This window comes from Carassius auratus, chromosome 27 (genome assembly GCF_003368295.1).
Source record: "Carassius auratus strain Wakin chromosome 27, ASM336829v1, whole genome shotgun sequence".
Classification (NCBI taxonomy): Eukaryota; Metazoa; Chordata; class Actinopteri; order Cypriniformes; family Cyprinidae; genus Carassius; species Carassius auratus.
Genome location: NC_039269.1, coordinates 18,322,749 through 18,343,257, shown reverse-complemented (window position 1 = coordinate 18,343,257; position 20,509 = coordinate 18,322,749). Strand labels below are relative to the sequence as shown.

Here is a 20,509-nt window from a genome sequence, read left to right as displayed (position 1 = left end):
TATATAATTCCACATGTGTTAATTCATAGTTTTGATGCTTTCAGTGTGAGTCTACAATTTTCATAGTCATGAAAATAAAGAAAACTCTTTGAATGAGAAGGGGTGTCCAAACTTTTGGTCTGTACTGTGTATATATATATATATATATATATATATATATATATATGTGTATAGTTTTAACAGTCAAGCCAAAAATTATTCGGACACTAGATCTAATTTTTGATATATATATAGCAAAACTGTAAAAATTTGAGAAATGTTGAAGGTGTCTGAATAAATGTAGGTTTGATTGTATATTTCATTTTTACATTGAAGACTACCCAGTGCTATTTTACATTTAATTATTTAATTGTTTGGTTTTTGTACCTTGACACCTACAAACTTGAAAAAAACTTAAACATTGTGTAAATAATAATAAATAAAAATAAACGAACATGCAAATGAAACAATTTCAAACAGGGCCCACTGGTACAACTACACCGGGGCCCCGCTGACCCCAGCTACGGCCCTGCTCACGCCTGTTTCACACATACTCCGTCTGCAGTCCGTGTGCGTTACGTATGTGGTGCAGCACGGACTCGATGTGCTTTCACACAGGACGTGTTTGCAGTTCGCTACTGGGTACGTAAACGATCGCTGCACTGCTGCAGACACAACGCTCCTGGAACGCAACTGAAATTCGTCAACATGGGTGCGTAAAAAAATATGCAACGCATACGCACTGCAGACGGAGTATGTATGAAACAGGCGTAAGGTTGTTTGCACCTTGTGCAATGTGGAATTAGTTTACAGCTTTTTCAAGCACTTTGTGATGCATTTTGGAAACAGGAGATGATCCCCTTTTCTAATGCATTACCTGGCTTGATAAACCCCTTCTCAAAGACTTACCCACCTTTTGCTTTGATTACTGCTTTGCACACTCTTGGCATTCTCTTGATGAGCTTCAAGAGGTAGTCACCTGAAATGGTCTTCCAACAGTCTTGAGGGAGTTCCCCGAGAGCACTTGTTGGCCCTTTTCACTTACACTTGTTTACTTGTTGTTTACACTTGTTGGCTTTCAGTGTGACTCTACAATTTTACATAGTAATGAAAATAAAGAAAACTCTTTGAATGAGAAGGTGTGCCCAAACTTTTGGTCTGTACTGTATATATATATATATATATATATTTCTATTGGAATATATTTTTAAAATGTAATTTATTCCTGTGATCAATGCTGAATTTTCAGCATCACTCCCTCTATTCAGAGTCATACGATCCTTCAGAAAAGTGTGGGGATGGGGGATCATATAAATTAATACTTTTATTTAGCAAGGATCCTTTAAATTTATCAAAAGTGACGATAAAGACATATATTACAAAATATTTCTATTTTACATAAATGCTGTTCTTCTGAACTTTGTCAAAGAAACCTGAAAAAATCTACTCAACTGTTTTCAACATAATAATAATAAATGTTTTCATGTACAGCAAATCATCATATTACAATGATTTCTGAAGGATAATGTGACACTGAAGACTGGAGTAATGATTCTTAAAATGTAGCTTTGAAATCACAGGAATAAATTACATTTTATTATACATTAGCATTTTAAAATACATTCAAATAGAAAGCGGTTATTTTAAATTGTAAAAATAATTCACAATTTTTCTGTTTTTGCTATACTTTGGATCCAATAATTGAGACTTCTTTAAAAGCATTACACATCTTAGGGTTCAAAAACTGGTTTTATATTTTACTGGTTGTGTATATATAATACATTTAATACACCCATTTTTAATATTAAAATGATGAAAAAGTTGTTTGAATTAATGATTTCAAATGTTCAAAAATGTAATTACTGGTTGAATCAGCGTTTTTGAATGATACTCTTAAATGAATAATTAATTCATTGATAAATACGTTTTTATGTCACTTGTATCCACCTAGTGGTGAAACAATGCAATCTACACAAACGTTATTTGAACTGCAGTTACCTTCAAAAGGTGATCTGCTCTATTTTGATTGCTGCTGTAGACATGAGTTTATATCTGAACTATAAACTTTACCCCAGTATTTCTGTGATAATTTGAATGACTGTAAGACAGAAATAATACTGTGTAGTTGAAAAGACAGTTTGTGAAGATGATATTTCTTTACAAAACATGTTAACTAGTCTCTCTGTGTCAATGGCAGTGCAAACATAGATTTGAATGATCCTTTTTCAAAGGTTTAATAGACTCGTGGGAATTGTTGTCATCATGTGGGTGTCCCAATCAAGATTGTGATCTTTTAACAATAAATCGTGGAGCTTTAGTACTCAGTTACTTTCATAATCGGTTCCCTGAAATACAGGAATGAGTACTGAATGACTCCGTGTCATCGCTTATGTCAAATTGACCTTAGATCCTATGGCCAAATGCCCGCTTATATAGCCAGATAGGCCTGCCCATTCTGGCGGGCTTCACCGCCGTTGGCTCGTGCAGTACTACTGCAAAGCCATTGGTTTGTTAAATAATCTCTGCACGAAACAATGTGCGTGCAGTTACACTGCGTGATTGAATCTTCAGTCTTCAGTCCTCAGAGGAAGAGGAGTTTTTTTTTTCCTTAAGCATTTAATGCTGTATCCCCCGTATCTCAGGGAACCGAGGTTACAAAAGTAGAGTACTTTTCCAAAACCTACCTTTTCTACATGGATAACTCCATTAAGGGCAGAAACTTTCCATTATGAAGGCTTACTTGCTTGATCTAAACAATCATTTTGGGTGAAGATGATTCCTGATTTTATAGTAATAAGTTCCATGGGAAAATGTATCCAATATGGCAGAAGATAATGACAATTATATTTAGGAAGAGGCTATATACAGTGTTATTGTATTTGCATACCTGTACAGACTTTATCTTGATTCAGTCACATCAAAAGCTAAATACACTGTTGATTTGCACTGCAGAACTCACTATCTCTGATTATTCCAAAGCCACTCCTTCAAGTCCATCTATAGATTTATAGTTATTGGATTTGCCCTATTTAGGTGCAGGAGGCTGTGCATGGAGTAACGATTGAAGAATGTCAGACGGCTTTACAGAATCACAGCTGGAATGTACAGAAGGCTGTACACTACTTAAAGGTAATTGTCACCACAGTAATCATAATTCACTGGCTGTTTAGGGGTAATCTAATTGTAATAAGTAATCAGACACACAAATACATTGTAAATCTTATTCTTCTGTTTTTAGCACATTAATTATACAGGGACTTGAAGTGTGTCCATAATGTTCTTGGTGGACCTGATGAGTTAAATTACTTTTATTAATTTTCCCTTCTTTTGGTGCCCAGGTGGAGCAGCTCTTCTGCCTGGGGCTGAAGACAAGGGTGGAGTGTCATAAGATTCTGGAGATGTGTGACTGGAATCTGGAGTTAGCCAGCACACAACTGTTAGATTCCTATGGCTCAGTGAAGCTGAGGTAGGGTGATCTTTAACTATGTTTACACTGCAGGCCTTAGTATTGAATTCTGAAAACACGGAGGACACATAAAATCATAAAACTGAATCATAAAACTGAAGACACCAAGAATATGTATTATAAAAAAGTAAATAAAATACAAATAATGTAAATTATTGTTATTATTATTATTTTTAATTACTCTTTAATTTTCAACCTACTCAAGCTGTGTTTTATATTGTTCTCAGTTCCAAGTTCTACGTTTTTGATTCCAAATGTTACAGTTCTAGTTTAACCCTTTCGAGTCGATTAACGCATATATGCGTTTTGAGTCATTTTCACCTGATAACCCCGAAAAGAACTTAAATTACACTCTCAGTTTTAATCGTACAGATAAGAGCAATACATCAATCGAATCTGTAAAGGGTGTAGTTTTTTTTGGATACAGACATAATAACAAAAAACCTTTGTGCACTCATAAAATAAATATAACAAACAAGGTGCGCTGTCTACAGTCTTTGTCTCCGCTGATCGTCATGTACAAACATTTCATTAAAATGAACTGTAACTCCGTGAATACTCAACGAAGAGACATGAGAGAGATATCTATAGAAAGCCTGGAATGTCTACTTTTAAACTAAACAAGTGCTGCCGAAAACAAATATTCTGAGATAAAGTAATCCATATGAAAACAACGCAATGTCTGTTTTTCATATCTCCGCTCATTATATCTAATGTGACCACGCCCCCGCGCTTAACGCGCTTTTCAGATTCAAAATGAAGCGCGCGGCTTGAATACGCCCACACAGAAGAAAAAGCAGCAAGACTATTCTTCAAGTTTTTATTTTATTTTACTGTTTGCTTCGCGATGAGAGGACTAAGACATAATTCACCCCAAAAAGATGTGATGTGGTTGAGGATTTGAGAAATGGATTTCCTCAGAAAAAAGAATGAAGCACTTTATTCAGCAGAGATCATAAACATGAGTAAGTCTCTTTTTATTTATTTGTACTAGTTTTCACATAACGTGTAAACATTTTACTAGTTAGACTTTTTCCAAATACTTTTTCCAAACTATAATTCCTGACTAAATGTATAATCAAGTGAAACATTATGAAGTTTCAATAACAATATACAATACTATACCATTCAAAAGCTTGATGTAAATAATATAAATGTGACAAATAGAGATAACTCTAACAAATGTAAAAACAATGCAGTTCTTTCGATTTATTCCCCCTAAAAAAAACTGAAAAATATTATCAGCTCTTTTCAACATTAATAATAATAATAATAATAATAATGATGATAATAAATGGGGTTTATTTGGTAGAAAATAAGATTGTTAAAAGGATTTCTGAAGGATTGTGTGACTAGAGAAAGGATGCCAAAAAATTTGAAAGTCAGCTTTGATTGTTCCTAATAAACTGTTTAACTGCTCCCCCAAGTGGATATTAAATTATGTTGTGGGATAATTAAATATATTCTTAATAAACTACAAACATAAAATTATATACTTTTATTTTGTTCTCACATTCTTTCTTGTAAGTCCTCCCTCACAGTGGCACAGTTGAATGGGAGGCTCATTATGCAGCTCATTATGCAGGCCTTTGTCTTCTCAGGTGTAAATCACAATGATATTCATGATAGTTGACGCCTACTCGCATATGACTTTTACCAACAAAAAGTGTTTTAGAAAATTTAAATCAATATATTGTTTTCTGTGAGTGAGTGAACAAGATGATTTTCACATCATTCAGAAAGAAAAATTCTAGGCTACAAGCTCCAGTTCTCAACTTTTCCGGCAACCAATTTTATGTATGTGTTTTATTGCCTTATTCAAGTGATTTAACATTTTTAGTTTTTCACTAACCATGCATAACATTTTTTTTCTCAAAAATACAATCATGTACATGCATGCATTTCACATATTATTATAGCCCAGTTTGTGCTGATTACAGTGATATTAGACTTTACCCATTTAGATATTTATAAGAAACTGAAAAAAGCACAAATGTCAGGGCATGACAAAACTTCTCAAGGCCCCAAAAATACCCTTAGACTCCAGAGGGTTAATGCAGAACAGGCTGAGTTTGTCTCCATTGGTCCCCCTACTGCTAGAATAACAGTAGGGCTGTGCAATTTGGGCAAAAAATACTATCATGATTTTTTTTGATGAGTATTTAAATGTCAATTCATGATTTTAAGACAATAATATTTCCTTATACAATTAACATTCATAAATGCATATTTGCTCATGAGTTAGAATTAGATTAAAAAAAAAAAAAAGGAAACCAATTAGACTGAAGAGTCTCTAAATAACAAAACCTAGAACAGCGCTGACACATGAACGGTTGCTGTGTTTATTACCACGATCCGAGTCCGTGTCGCCTGCAGGTATATGGCTGTATGCACTGTGAGTACCATGAGCGCTCAGACTGACTGATTTGCCCTGCAAACATTTCAGCTGTTATCATAGGCCTGTGTGTGTCCCGTATTTCTGTTGACTGAATCAGCCATGCCATTAAGGCCCAATTCCAATTTTACCCCTTAGCCCTTCCCCTTTCGAGAATCGAGACACCCTACCCCTTCATGTAAACGCGTGAAACGAAGGGGTAGGGGTGTCTTGATTCTCTTTTGGTTGGAGGGGTAGGGGTAAGGGAAGGGCCAGATAGCCCTTCAAACAAAGATTTTATGGGACCACACTTCAGATGAAGGGGTATGAATTATCTCGGAAACATGGCTGCTACAGTGAACAAAAAGACACATAAATGTGAGCTTTTTGGCATAAATAAAGATTTTGACGAAGAGTAATCATTTGTTTTGTTACATTCAATTGTGAGTTCATATTAACGGTCATGTTACTCAAAGAAATGTTTGCAAAAAAATCACAATATTTGCTAACGTCATATCATTACAGACTGCGTGATAGTGCCACAGCATATGTCTGATCAGGGCGATAACTGCCATAGACATTGATGAGGGCTAATGCCCCCAATAATTAGAAATCGCTAAACCATTTTCTCAAATAATGCCTATTCGAGAGAGAGAGAGAGAAATGGAAATTGAAGTTGCGTGTTTTTCGTCTGCGTGTTTATCTTCTTAGAGTGAGTTTACTTAAAAACAGCGATTTATTTTATCGCTGGAAAATATAATGTAGTGTAAAAGTCGTGGGGCAGCGTTGACAAGTTTATTTTTCCTGGATGTGTGAGCTGCGCGATTTCGGATATGAGTGTGTGTCAGTAAGCAGCTCATTGATACAGAACGATAATTAAAGGCTCTAATGCACACCAGTATATGTCTGTACTGTAATTCTGTGTTCGCACCAAACGCGAATAGAGCGTCAAATTCGCGTCTACCGCGTCTAGTTTGCCGCTTGACCATTTTGAGATCATTCGCTTCATTTGCGCGTGAAATTAACTTCACAACAGACGCGAATTCGCGTCATGGGGGGGCTTCTGCCAGCTGAGTTCACGCAGCATTTTCAACCGCCATTTTTATTCGGATAATTTTCAAAATATTACTGTTATTGTGTCATGAAATGTAGTTTTTAAAGTATTTCAGGCGAGAATGTAGTTGTTTTAAACTCAAATATGCAGTTTATTTATAATGACAGCGTCTATTTAAAAAATGTGTTTCGCCGATCTCGGAGATCCGTCATCATGTATCCGACGAGAGCAGCCTCACCTCGGCTAGATCTTCTGACATTTGCCTCTGGCAGCTGAGAAAGCAATTTTGCCTTTACTGTTCCAATACTTATGGAGAACTGTGTGTGTGTGTGTGTGTGTGTGTGTGTGTGTGTATATATATATATATATATATATATATTTTTTTATTTTAATTATTATTATTATTTTTTTTTTGAGGCAATTTTTTTATAAAAGCACAATGTTTTGTCGATATTGTGTGAGTGCACAAAAAAATAAAACTAGCCCCTTTACAGTTTAGAATGAGGTATTACTCTTACCTTTATAAGCAAAAATGACTGCATATTAAGTTGTTTCCACTATTAGGAAAAAAATGCAAGTGATCACGCTGGTGTCTCCATGTCCTGCAGAGCCAGCTTCAGCTTCCACTCTCTGCACAGATGTCTAGGTTAAACATTTAAAGTGGTCATATGATGCTTTTTAAAAGAGCATTATTTTGTGTATTTGGTGTAACAGAAAATGTTGACATGGTCTAATGTAAAAAAAAAAAAAAAAAACACTAATTATTTTCAAATACTACACATTATTGTAGGTCTTCTATGCCCCACCTCTCTCAAACGTGTAGTTTTCTACAAAGTCCCTCCTTCAGACATGGGCAGTCTGCTCTGAATGGCCAACTGAACCAGTCCATTGTGATTGGCCAAACATCGCAAGCACCCATCGGAAATGTAATGCGACTTTCCATAATTACACGCTTCATCTTTCAAAATAAATGTAAAGACAGTTAATAATGTCCTTAGTTTTACCATCAGTTCAAGCCCGAAAGGGGAACTTAGTGGTGTGACAGACACAGTGATGAAGCTTGTATATGTTTGTAGTACACAAGCCACGGACGGTTAAGACAGCTGACTCCACTGTGTGACCCTGTCTCTCTCTCTCTCTCTCTCTCTCTCTCGCTCTCTCTCTCACACACACACATACACACACACACACACACACACACACGATGCACAAAACTCTGCATTTGAACATTCAATAGCAAATACTTAAACTAATAACAAAACATACTTACGGAAGCTGATCAGAAGCACCAGATTTTCATAGCAGTCAGAATTACCTTCTCTCCTAGGTTCACAAAGCTGTAGTCCATAAAATGCCTTGCTCTTCTATTGTTATTATGTTGGCTTGGCAACAAGCCAACATACTGTTATGCTATTTAAACTTCTTCTTTTTCTTATTATTATTTTTCTGACAGAAATTCTGAACGCTACTCCTCCTAGGGCTTTAAAGCCACAAGCCCCAAACTCGGCAGACACCTGCGGGATAGAGCGGTGCTGGTTGCTATATCTTTTCAGACGGATCAGACTTAAAGTTTTTTTTTATTAATTTTTAAATGTCAAAAACATTACCCATAGACTTACATTATCTGAGAAAAATTGCGCCCCTAGTTGCAATACCCGAGATTAAGGGAGGAGTCGGCCGGGTTTCGTTTCACTTTTAAACCGGTTAAAAATACCAAGTAAATAATACAATTTCCCTCAAACTGACAAGCTAAACCAACATATCTGATTATAACAGGGGTCAGGGCTCATTAATAATTGATTTCTGGGCAGAGAGCAGTCAGATAGATGAGAGAAGAATCACTGCTGCTGTCTCCACGGAGCTCACAACGAGCGAATTCATTCTTATTTAAGACCTTTTAAAACGGCGATTGCACGCAATCCACACGTTAGAACACACCAAGAGCTAAATTCAGATGTTTCTGAACTGTTTAAAGTAATAACATGATATATTCGCGGCAGCGCAACTGCCCGCGAGCTCGCGATGTATTTCTCTGAACACTTGAAGAGAATTACAGCCTGTCACATTAAAACACTGCAGCGAAACGGCACAAAACAATTAGAAGAATATATTATACACATGAAAATGAGTGTTTATATGTAATTGTGAGATTTTATCTGTCAGGCTGAACCTCACATCAATTGTTATCCATCGTCACAACATGGTAAAGTCATTTATATATATTTTTTAAGAGCTTCTTAAAATAAATATTCCTGCGAATGCACACAATCCACCCATTAGAACACACTAAGAGAAAAATCCAGGGGTTTTTGAGCCGTGTATGTGTGCAAAATGCAATATTTGACAAAAAAAAAGTCACATGACAGCCGCGTTTAGGGCGAGATCAGACAAATAAATAGGCTACACATTTCATTCCCACTGACAACCTAAATCAACATATGTTATTATTACCGGGTCAGCTATCTCATTAATAAATTATGTCTCTGACCAAAGAACAGAGAGAAAGACGAGAGAGAAATGAGCACTTCATCAGCATTTTTTAAGAGATTCCAAAAATAATATCACAGCACTAATCCATTAGAACACAACAAGAGCAGAATTCAGGTGTTTTTGATATGTTTATGTGTGCAAAATGACATATAATTTGACAGCGAGATACAGCTTATGAATACTGGAAGGAAAAAAGTCACGACAGCCTTTTAACTCTGGAGTCGATTAACGCATATACGCGTTTTGAGTCATTTTCTGCTGATAACCCTGACAATTACTTAAATTACATTTTCAGTTTTAATCGTACAGATAAGAGCAATACATCAATCGAATCTGTAAAGGGTCTACTTTTTTTTGGATACAAACATAATAACAACAAAAATTTGTGCACTTATAAAATAAAGATAACAAACAAGGTGTGCTGTCTTCAACCTTGTCTGCGCTGATCTTCATTTACAAACACGTCATTAAAATGAACTGTAACTCCATGAATACTCAACGAAGAGACATGAGAGATATATCTATAGAAAGCTTGACATGTCTACTTTTAAACTAAACAAGTGCTGCCGAACAAATATTCTGTGATAAAGTACGCGATGTCCTTTTTTCACGTCTCCCTTCTAATGTGTATGGAAGGCCAAGAGGGTCAAATACACGTTAAATACGCGTTGTTTACTCGTGAAAAATCAGCGTGTATTTAACTTGTATTTCACGTTTTAAATACACGTTAAATACATATGAAATACACGTGAAGTATGCCTTAAAAATCAGTTTGAACAGGTCAGTGTCATTGGCTGCTGAGGACTTGGGTCAAACCACTTCTGTGTGCTTAGAGGGGTGTACCATTCATAGACATGCAACCACCATTTAACATGCTATAGATCAGCTTATTCAGCCTTATTATTTAGTCTTTTTACTTTTCTGTTTTGTATAGCCTATAGAAATAATATATTTAAGTTTCAGGTTTATGAAATATTTATTTTTTTATAAATATTAATTAAAATTTTGTGGTGATAGTATAACGTTTATAAAAGTTACAGTATTTTGTAATGAAACAGGACTTTTTGTTTAGCTCTTGACTCACCGAAGTATACTATATATACTGTCCCTTCTTTAATTTTTCAGTAGTGTGATAACTTAAAATATGTTGTCAGTACTATTAAAATAACATTAAATTGAATGGTATTTAGGAGATTATGGTTTTTGCATGACTTATTTCGCATTCCGCTAGACAACCCTGTCGTAGCTGTTATCATAGCCTAGGCTTTTTATTAAAAAAGAAAACAGCAAGGGACCATGGAAAAAGACTGTTGCAGGTGTATTTTTTATGGTATTATTATTTTTTATTTTTTGCAGTGGGGCAACTCAAGAATGTTGGGCACACAAGTACTGTGGCTCTTTTGCCCCTTGGCCAAGATGGCCAAGCCAACATCAAAGTTAGTTCACTAACTTTTAATTCTAGTTAATATTAAAGATTCCTAAACACATCTACAGGTGCATCTCAATAAATTAGAATGTTGTGGAAAAGTTCATTTATTACAGTAATTCAAGTTAAATTGTGAAACTTGTGTATTAAATAAATTCAGTGCACACAGCCTGAAGTAGTCGATGATTTTGGCTCACATTTAACAAAAACATACAACTGTATGACAACTGTAGACAAATTGCTTGACACGTCTGTATGCCTTGACCCCAGCCTCAGTCCATTCCTTGTGGACTCAAAAAGTTCACTCAAATTCTTGAATCAATTTTGCTTGACAATCCTCATAAGGCTGCGCGGTTCTCTCGGTTGGTTGTGCATCTTTTTCTTCCCCACTTTTTCCTTCCACTCAACTTTCTGTTAACATGTTTCGATACAGAACTCTGTGAACAGCCAGCTTCATTGGCGATTAATGTTTGTGGCTTACTTTTTTTTTTTTTTATTCCAGGAAATGGCACAAAAAGTACAAGGTAGACAAATATAGTAAAAAAAAAAAAAAAACACAGAATATACAGTATTCAAATATGAGGATCGAATTCTGCCTGAAAGGGAGTGGGAAGAAGACAACTTACAATTTACTCTCCTTGTGAAGTGTGTCAATGATTTTCTTCTGGACAACTGTCAGATCAGCAGTCTTCCCCATGATTGTGTAGCCTAGTGAACCAAACTGAGAGACCATTTTGAAGGCTCAGGAAACCTTTGCAGGTGTTTTGTGTTGCTTGGCTGATTGGCATGTCACCATATTCTAATTTATTGAGATAGTGAATTGGTGGGTTTTTGTTAAATGTGAGCCAGAATCATCACAATTAAAACAACCAAAGACTTAAACTACTTCAGTCTGTGTGCATTGAATTTATTTGATACACAAGTTTCACAATTTGAGTTTACACAACATTTTAATTTATTGAGATGCACCTGCATTGGAATATTACATTGTGTATTTAACAGTGTTGTTCAGTAAAACCATGTACTTGGTTTTGATACTTTATTTGAGGCCAATTATTATTGCTTCATCGTTACTTTATATATAAATAGTCATATTAAAGCCTGTTTTTGACTTATTTCTATTTGTATTACTAAAAAATATCAGCTTATTTACTTGTCAAAATAATCAGTAGATTACTTGATTAGCCAAATGATCATTAGAAAACAAATGATCATTAAAGCACAAATATTTTGTCATTTGAAAATTTCTTAAAAGTATTGCTTCGTTCTAGTGAACCTAGTATGTGCATTTTGTCTCACCCAAGTGCATTGTCACACCCCAACTTTGCCATAATATCCTTTCAAATGTTGAAGTTGCCACAGTCATTGCATTCTTTGCATGTGCTGCACTTTATTTGTGTGCCATTTTGTTTTATTAGTTTATTTATTAAAAATTGAAAGATAATTACAATAAGTAAGATCTGATTTTAGTCCTTGAAAACCAAAAAAGTAGTGCATGTCCTTGGAATTTTATTTTGAGGTATCTTCTGTATGACCCCTGTTTAAGTTACTAGTTCTTTGACTATTTGAATGTTTTTTTTTTTCTGAACTGTAGATTTCTGTAGTAAACTGTCTTTGTATATTTACTATTTTATATTCATTTCCTAGTATTTAGTTTACCAATCTTTCTTTTGAACCAAACAGTTTAAGAAATATCATGTTTTAGATTGTAGGTCATTTTTTACCCTGTCAGGGACAAAGCTAACTAGGAAACTTGATATCAAAAGCATCCTAAATGTTACATGTGTTTGCACCTTATTGTAATGAGTAAACTTTCTTGGAATTGCTGTTTCAAATATCCCACCATAATCTGTAGTCTAAGCCTTTTCATGAGCTAATGGCAGTGGCAGACACGTTACTAGTTAGTTTCAAGGAAAATAATCAAATAATGGTCTTTTTTGTTTGCTACATAACCCTGTTTATGTGACAACCCCGCAACCCTCAACCCCCTTAAAAAAGTTCAGGCTCAGGATTTTGTTTTGCTCTAACCCCTGTAAATAACGCAATTTTAGTGGAAAACATTGCACGATGTAATGACCTGATTTAGTGTCTATTATTGATATCAATTATCTAAAGATAACGACAAGTTAATAATATTGAGAAGCAGTTCTTCTGCTACAGATAACAACTCTTTCAGTAATAAACGTTGTTTGGTTAGATACAGTGATACGTTTATTTTGCTCTTCCTGTCCTGTAGTTGTAAAGCACTGCAGTTTATCTTTGGGTGTGATGGATGAAACTGAAGTATTAGAATCTGTAGAATCTACATTTGTTATTGTATTTCTGATGTAATCTATTTTATCAGTGAAGCTATTCATAAAGTCATTACTATTTAATTGTGAGGGAATATTTAGATTGGGTGGCATCTGGTTATTTGTTAATTTAGCCACTGTGCTAAATAAAAACCTTAGATTGTTTTGGTTATTTTCTATGAGTTTGTGGATATGCTCGGCCCTGGCAGTTTTTAGAACCTGTCTATAGCTGTACATACTGTACACACAATGGGCTAGTTGCATATCTCCGCCATCTTGGATTTCCGGTCTTGTGAGTGTGTCCGTAAATATTTCCGATTGTGCTTAAAGTGCAGAGAACCAGAGATTTATAATATCACTTCATATGCAAATAAGATATACACTGCTATTATCACTATACTATAAATGTTAACTGAGCCTGTGGATTTGAAACTTGTGAATGTTTGGGTCCGGTGAATGAATTAAATACACTAATGTTCACTACTGTTCACGAAATGAAAGTTGAACTCATGGTTTGTATACACAGCTAATGTATGTTTATCTTACCAAATATGTAAATGTACAAATTACTTATTTCTCGAAAATGTTTGCATTATTATTATTATTTTTTATATTAAATATTTACCTCGTGAGATGTGGGCTGCGATTTATCTTCAGAAGTATCCATTTCTCAATTGTACACATACATCAGTCTGTTTCATCGTTATTTTCACAACATATTTTATTATTTTACACAGTAAAAAATACGTGACTAATTTTAATATCGGTTTAATCTGATAATTAATGCAAAAAAATAAAAATATACATGGCTGCTCATATACAGATAATGATTTATGCTGTAGATCTTTCACAAAACAAATAAACAGATAAAAACACACATGAATGCAAACAGCGATCTTTTATTTAAGGCAAACCTACCATAATTATATTACGTTTAATTGTACAGTTAGTTATAAATTATGTTATCAAATAAAGTTAATAAAACATGCTTTATCAGACATCTGTGCGTCTTTTGACAGTCAGAAACATTTATCTTACATAACAGAACAAAACCAGCTCTTCGAAAATGAAAAGTATCGCATATTTGAGAGGTTTGTGTTTGAAAAAAGAAAACCCTGTCCTGGACCTGACGCTGATCCGCATAATCAACACAAAAGAATAAAGCAATCTCCGCGTTGTAGCTTGATGAATTTCCACAAATATAGGGAGGATGTTTCCCCATGTTTTTGATATACCACTATTGGCTGTTAAATTTGAAAATCATTAATTATATACATCTAGCCAAGTTTCGTATGTAAGTTTCCCTTACAGTCAATGCGAGCGTCGCAAGACCGGAAATAAGTACGCACACACTCGCGTCGCTGAAGCTCACCGGCACCATCTTGTGCAACTAGCCCATTCTAAAAAAACAAACATCCAAGTTAGTTTTGATCCATTTGCGCTCAAGACTACGAGTTTCTTTCTTGACAGAGTGGGTATTAGAGGTTGACCGATAGTGGATTTTGCCGATACCGATAGCTAGGTTGGACCATACTGGCCGATAACGATCACCTGATAGTTTTTAAAATGGATACTGAACAAAAACTAAAATAGTGATTTATTTACATATAAAAAACTGTACTGAACCAACCCTACTTGTAGCAGTAGTAATAGTAAAAGTAATAATAATAATAATAATATTAATAATAATAATAGTAATAGTAAATGTTCTAATAGGGCCCAATGACATTTTATTTACTTCCAAATTCTGTTATTTAATTTTTCTGGATTCAGTTTTTTTCCTTTAAATTTTTATCCACTCCTTTCCAATAGTTAAATTAAAGTTTATTCAGCATAAAGCAAGTCTAATTAATTAAAATCATGAAACTTATACATTTTCACATCAGTTTAATAAAAGTTTAACAAAAAATACATTTACAAATTACGTTTGGGCCCTATGAAATGTTTAATTTTTTTTCTCGCCATATTTTTTTGTTGTTACCAAATTCTGTTTTACCATGTCTAATTATTATACACACAAAACTTCATTTTTTTTCTTAAAGAAGCCTAATGATTTTTTTCCCCTCAAAAAATCTTTGTGTATTTACATTTGTGTTGTTGTCAAATCAAGGCATGAAAAATTCATTTAATTTATCTTTTAATTTCTCAAAAATTAAGCAAACCTTTTTGTAAACAAAGGGTATTTACTATTAAAATTAAAACATGGAAGAAATGTGTGATTATTTCTTTTATGTTTGTTTAATTTTTGTTTTAGTAGTAGGATATGTACATTGAACAATAGACTTCAAATAAAATCTGACTTTTATTTTGACGGGTTGCCGTGAATACCTTTACAATTCTGTGCATGTGATATGATATAATTAAAATAAAAGAGCAGCGCTGAGTTTAGGAGAACTCACCGGTATCACACACCCTCCGGACACGTTGCGTTTAACTCCAGCAGCGGTCTAAAACTGTTTGTTAATGCACCAAATGGACACAAGATTACTTCAAACTTACCTATGCCTCATTGTTCATTCTTGAAGTTCACTGTTAAAAATACAGAGCAAATGGAAAGAGCGTTCTATATTAAAGCTCTATAAATGAAGCATACAGACTATATTAGAGCCACAGAAAGAAAAATGTTTAGATGAAAATGCTCAATATACAATTTATTATGTACATTTAACAATGATTCGGGCAAATATAATGTAATTTAATTGAAAACTATGCGAATGGCGCTCTGTGGAGTGGCAGGATTTTCTGTCTGCTGTATTTCAATCCGGGTCTGAAGTTTCTCTAGTTTCATCTAGTTCATGTATATTTATGGGTATACAGAGCAGTTGAGATAAATCATGCAGGTTATTTGCTAATCTGTTTTTGGTGACTGGAACAATAGTTCTGCCCAGATGGTAAACCGGAGCCATATAGTTAAAATCAGTAATACGCAGATTGCCTGATACAAGGAAATGGTCAGTAACATCATCACTTTGAGGTACAATATCTTTATTAGTAATCGATTCCATGCAATATAACTAAATCTAGCGTATGATTAAAACGATGAGTGGGCCCAGTGACATTTTGCTTGACATGAGTTTATTAGGTCAGTAAATGCAAGTCCTAACACATAATTTGTATTATCAAAGTGAATGTTAAAATCTCTCAAAATTTGCGCTTTATCAACGGTAACTAATAGGTCTGAGAGGAAATCTGCAAATTATTTTAGGAATTCTTTATACGGCCCTGGTGGTCTATAAACAGTAGCCAAAGTGTTTGTAGTTTGGTGGAGTAGACTCATTTAGACCAATATAATTATTTGGTTTTAGCCAGGGACATCAAAACTATTATCTGTGATCATTTCATTTAAAATAATCTGATTGAGTTGAAAAATCATATTCCACATAGTTTGTTCTTTGTTATGAAAAAACTGTTATAAGTCATGCTGTTCAGTGCACCCCCTACTGGAAATATGTGGAAAATAATTTGAGAGCCTGTTCTAGTACACCTCCAAAACAAAATCAAGACCTTGTAAAAGAGCATAATAGGACCCCTTTTATGAAAATTAATTTCAGTCAATATACATACTGATTATGCCTCAGGGCATGCTCATCCTTAGTTTAAATAAATTTTAGTTCTTGTGCTCAGTTGCAATCTGTTGTAGACACTTTGCTATAAGAAAAATTCCAGATGGGGCTGAGTCTGCAAAAAAGTAGACGTGTGTGTATATGTTATTCCAAAGTCAGAACTTGTGTGAAAAATGTGTATAAAATTGTATACTTTCACTATTTGCTTGTGCAGGACTGCATTTCAAGATGCTTTACTGGCATTTTTGTGTAGCTTTTAATTATAAAGCAAATCTTTCCATTTTTCTTTTTCTATTTTTCCTGTTTCCTGTTTTTTATTCTGTCGTATGTATTAGTTTAGCTTCCTATTGTCAAGTGCTGTATGAATTTTATGTATCTAATCATCTTTTCTTTCTTTTCATTTTTGCAGACAATGATGCATCGTAAAAGCCCCTTACCCTAAAACAATGTTGAGAGCACTGAGATGACTTGGTGGGCCAACCAGGACTTTATCATATCACATTTTACCTCCAGATCTGATGTGTGTGTTTGTGTGTGTGTGAGAGAGAGAGAGAGAGAGAGAGAGAGAGAGAGAGAGAGAGTGTGTGTGTGTGTGTCCATACATGAGGCAGTGACTGTGCTCCTGAAATCTTTCTCTAGGGTGCAATACAGAGTTCACAGGTCAACATTTAAAGAAACCTGCTTTTTATTTTCCAGTTGATAGCAACAGATGGAAAACAAGGTGCTGCTTGTGATTTTTCATTGTAATTTTACAAACAAGAGGTGAATAAACAGTCTAATGAAAGCCTCTATGTATATATTTTCAGATGTTTTGGTTATACATATGCATCTGATTTGAGTTGGTCTTTATCAGATATTTGTCAGTTTTACATTTGCCTTTTTAATTTAATCTGTTTTGTGTGGGTCACCTGTAACAGTAAGAATTATTGACCTAGTTCAGATGTTGTATATATGTTGAAATTATGTATATTTAAAAAAACTTCATGTTGTACTATCAGCTTTGTCACCCATTTTGACATATACTTAAGACCCTCTCTCTTCCATGTTTGGTTTTATAACTTTTGTACTTTGCTCACAAATCACTATGAATCACTCCTTACAAGCCAACTGACTTTGCTGGATTTATCAGTAAAGTCACAAAACTGTTTTATGTTGATTTGCACAATGCTGCTTCCAATCTTAAAGTAAAGTCAAAATCTTGAAAATCAATCCGAAATACCACCAAAGCTAGATAAGTGAACCTTTTCTTCTTGCACTTATGTTATTTTTAATTGGACAACTTACTGTTTTTCACAAAGCACAACTTATAACATGTTATTTTCATTGTTTTCTGGAACAGCACTAGTCTCAAATAGTATAAAGTTGTACAGTGGTGATGTGGCATTGTTGGTAGCATAACACTTTGCAGTAAGTTTTTTTTTTCTTTTTAAACCTGCCTGTCTTTATAAATACATCTGCCTGAAAAATGACCAATGAATAACACAATTCTGACTAATTTATGCAAATGAACCCACAGGGATGTTTTTCTCTGTACAACTGAATAGCAGTGCAATAGTGGTGTGTGTTGACTATTAGCAGCATTGTGAATGCTCAGTGCTAACATGTGTTCATGATAGAATGCTGTCTACCCTCCTCTCCTGCATCCTAGCAATCTGAGAATGGGACTTAAAGTATTTGTTACAATGGCAAACACCATCCTGCTACAATGCTAACCATCTGAAGATTTAGCCCAGAGTGGAAGCTAGTCCTAGTCTTTCCTTTATTCTGTTATAGTTTTAGTAAAACTGAAGTGAGTTGCCCATTAACAATGTGTTCTTGTTCATGTTCATTAGTTCTTTTTTCTGTCTAGTCTATGTGCTCAAAAGGTTTGCTCTGAATAGCTTTACAATTAGAACCTTGATATCCTAAATGTTTAAGAAACTGTAATAATGCACAATTTACAGTATATGATATAAATATATGTATTTTTTATTAAAATTATTCTTTTTTATCTTTTTTTTTTATCTTTGAGTCTTAATATTTTCTTTCTCCTTCTTAAACATTGAGTTTCCCCAGTCTGGTGAAGCTTTTTTAAAGACCCTACAGGGGTGAAGTGCCAAATACCATGTAGTTTTAGCTAACATTTTAGGAAGGTTTTAATTTATTTAGGAGTTAATGCATGATGATCCGCATGTTAATATATAAAGACTGCTATAAATGTTAATGGTTCTGCATTAACATTTATAGCTGTCTTTATATCTTAACATTAACATTTAACACCAGTAAACATTTGAAGAGGATATTATATATATATATATATATATATATATATATATATATATATATATATATATATATATATATACTGTATATACTGTATATATATCCTCAAGGAAAATAAATACTTGCACTTCACTAATACAAGCCAAGAACTGACAGGGGACATGGTGCATTCTCCGCCAAACTGCAGAGGCAACAACCTGTGATGGGGTACTGGCAGAATGGGGGAACTCAAGAGGGCGTGAGGACAAAGGTGGAATCAGAGGGAATGAGGATCCCGTTGGAGAGCTGAGATGCAGCCAGAAGTCTGTGGTGAAACCCAAGGTGTAGCCAGACGGACAGGGGAGACTGGTGGAGCTTTAGTGATAATGGACTTCTGCTGAGTTGAGGGAGCACAGAGCCAAGGTGGAGCCAGGGGACTGGAATCCAGCAGTGAAGCCAAGGGGTCCAGTGATAGCTTCGGCCTCGGGATTAAAGTGGCATCTGGCTCTAGCTCTCGGATGGACATGTTGGCAAGCTTGACTCCATGGTAAGAGATGGCACTCACATGTGGCTCGGGTGTCGAACTCTGGTCTGCGGCAGAAGATCTTTCTCTTTTTCTATATATAATTTCCAGTTTAACAGAACTTTTAACAGAATTCTTTTAGCGATAAAGATGATGTTGTCATCAAATGAACAAATAGATGAAGATTTTAAAGCCCATAATGATGGTATATTTATCGTTGTCAAATATAAAATTACAGATCCATTAGGAAGAAAACATATTTCCTTCCAGAGGTTGAGACTGGGGGAGAAAGCCAATACTATTTCCCATTTGGGCATTCGTGGTGCTATTGTTTCATCGGTATTTGATGTACGTTTATGTAGTTAGGTTATTAATTTTCTAGAGGTTGTGATTTGCGTTATCTCTTTCATTATCTGACAGGGATGTATTTGTATTAATCTTTAATTTAACTATGGACTTTAGTTGTTCATAATGGAGAAACTGCTTTCCCCCAACCCCATATATCTGAACTAGTGTGTTAAATGATACAAATTGGTTATTTTAGAATAAGTGGTAGAGAAGAATAATTCCTTTGTGCATCCATTTGGGTATGGTTACAAAAAAGTTGACATTGTTATTTATAGTAGTATAACGCTTTACCTGAGTGTACTATAGGATAAAGCTATATATATATCCAATAGTGCTGTCACGATATTAGTTTTTTCATATCACGGTTATTGTGGCCAAATGAATTCACAATATCAATGGATTTTTTACTTTATTGAGTTTTTCTTTTTCACCCAACGAACATAAGGGTACTGATAAACGCAGGGCACCACACTCTGGCTTTCTCCATCTTCTTTGAAGCTACTATGATATAACGAGGGAAAATACTGTCTAGTTCTGCAATTTGAATATTAATGGTAACACTTTACAATAAGATGTCATGTGTTAACAGTAATGCATTAACTAACATGAATGAACAATGAACAACACATTTATTACACAATTTATTAATCTTTGTTAATATTAATAAAAACAGTTAATTGTTCATGTTAGTTCACAGTGCATTCATGTTTACAAACACAGCTTGTGATTTTAATAATGCATTAGTAAATTGTGA

The 20,509-nt window shown here is 34.5% G+C and overlaps 1 protein-coding gene across 5 annotated transcripts in view; it reads left to right on the top strand.

The window, feature by feature from the left end:
* Positions 1–18,109, top strand: part of tnk2b (tyrosine kinase, non-receptor, 2b) — a 155,572-nt gene extending 137,463 nt beyond the window's left edge. For 4 of the 5 annotated variants that reach the window (XM_026206353.1, XM_026206350.1, XM_026206348.1 and 1 more), the window contains 3 exons: positions 3,013–3,108; positions 3,318–3,445; positions 17,053–18,109. In XM_026206353.1, the coding sequence (XP_026062138.1) occupies positions 3,013–3,108; positions 3,318–3,445; positions 17,053–17,059 (231 nt within the window). In that variant the 3' untranslated portion in view covers positions 17,060–18,109. Of the gene's footprint in view, positions 1–3,012; positions 3,109–3,317; positions 3,450–17,052 lie in introns of those variants that run through there. The other variant, XM_026206352.1, reaches the window with a different exon arrangement.
* The last annotated feature ends 2,400 nt before the right edge of the window (positions 18,110–20,509 follow it).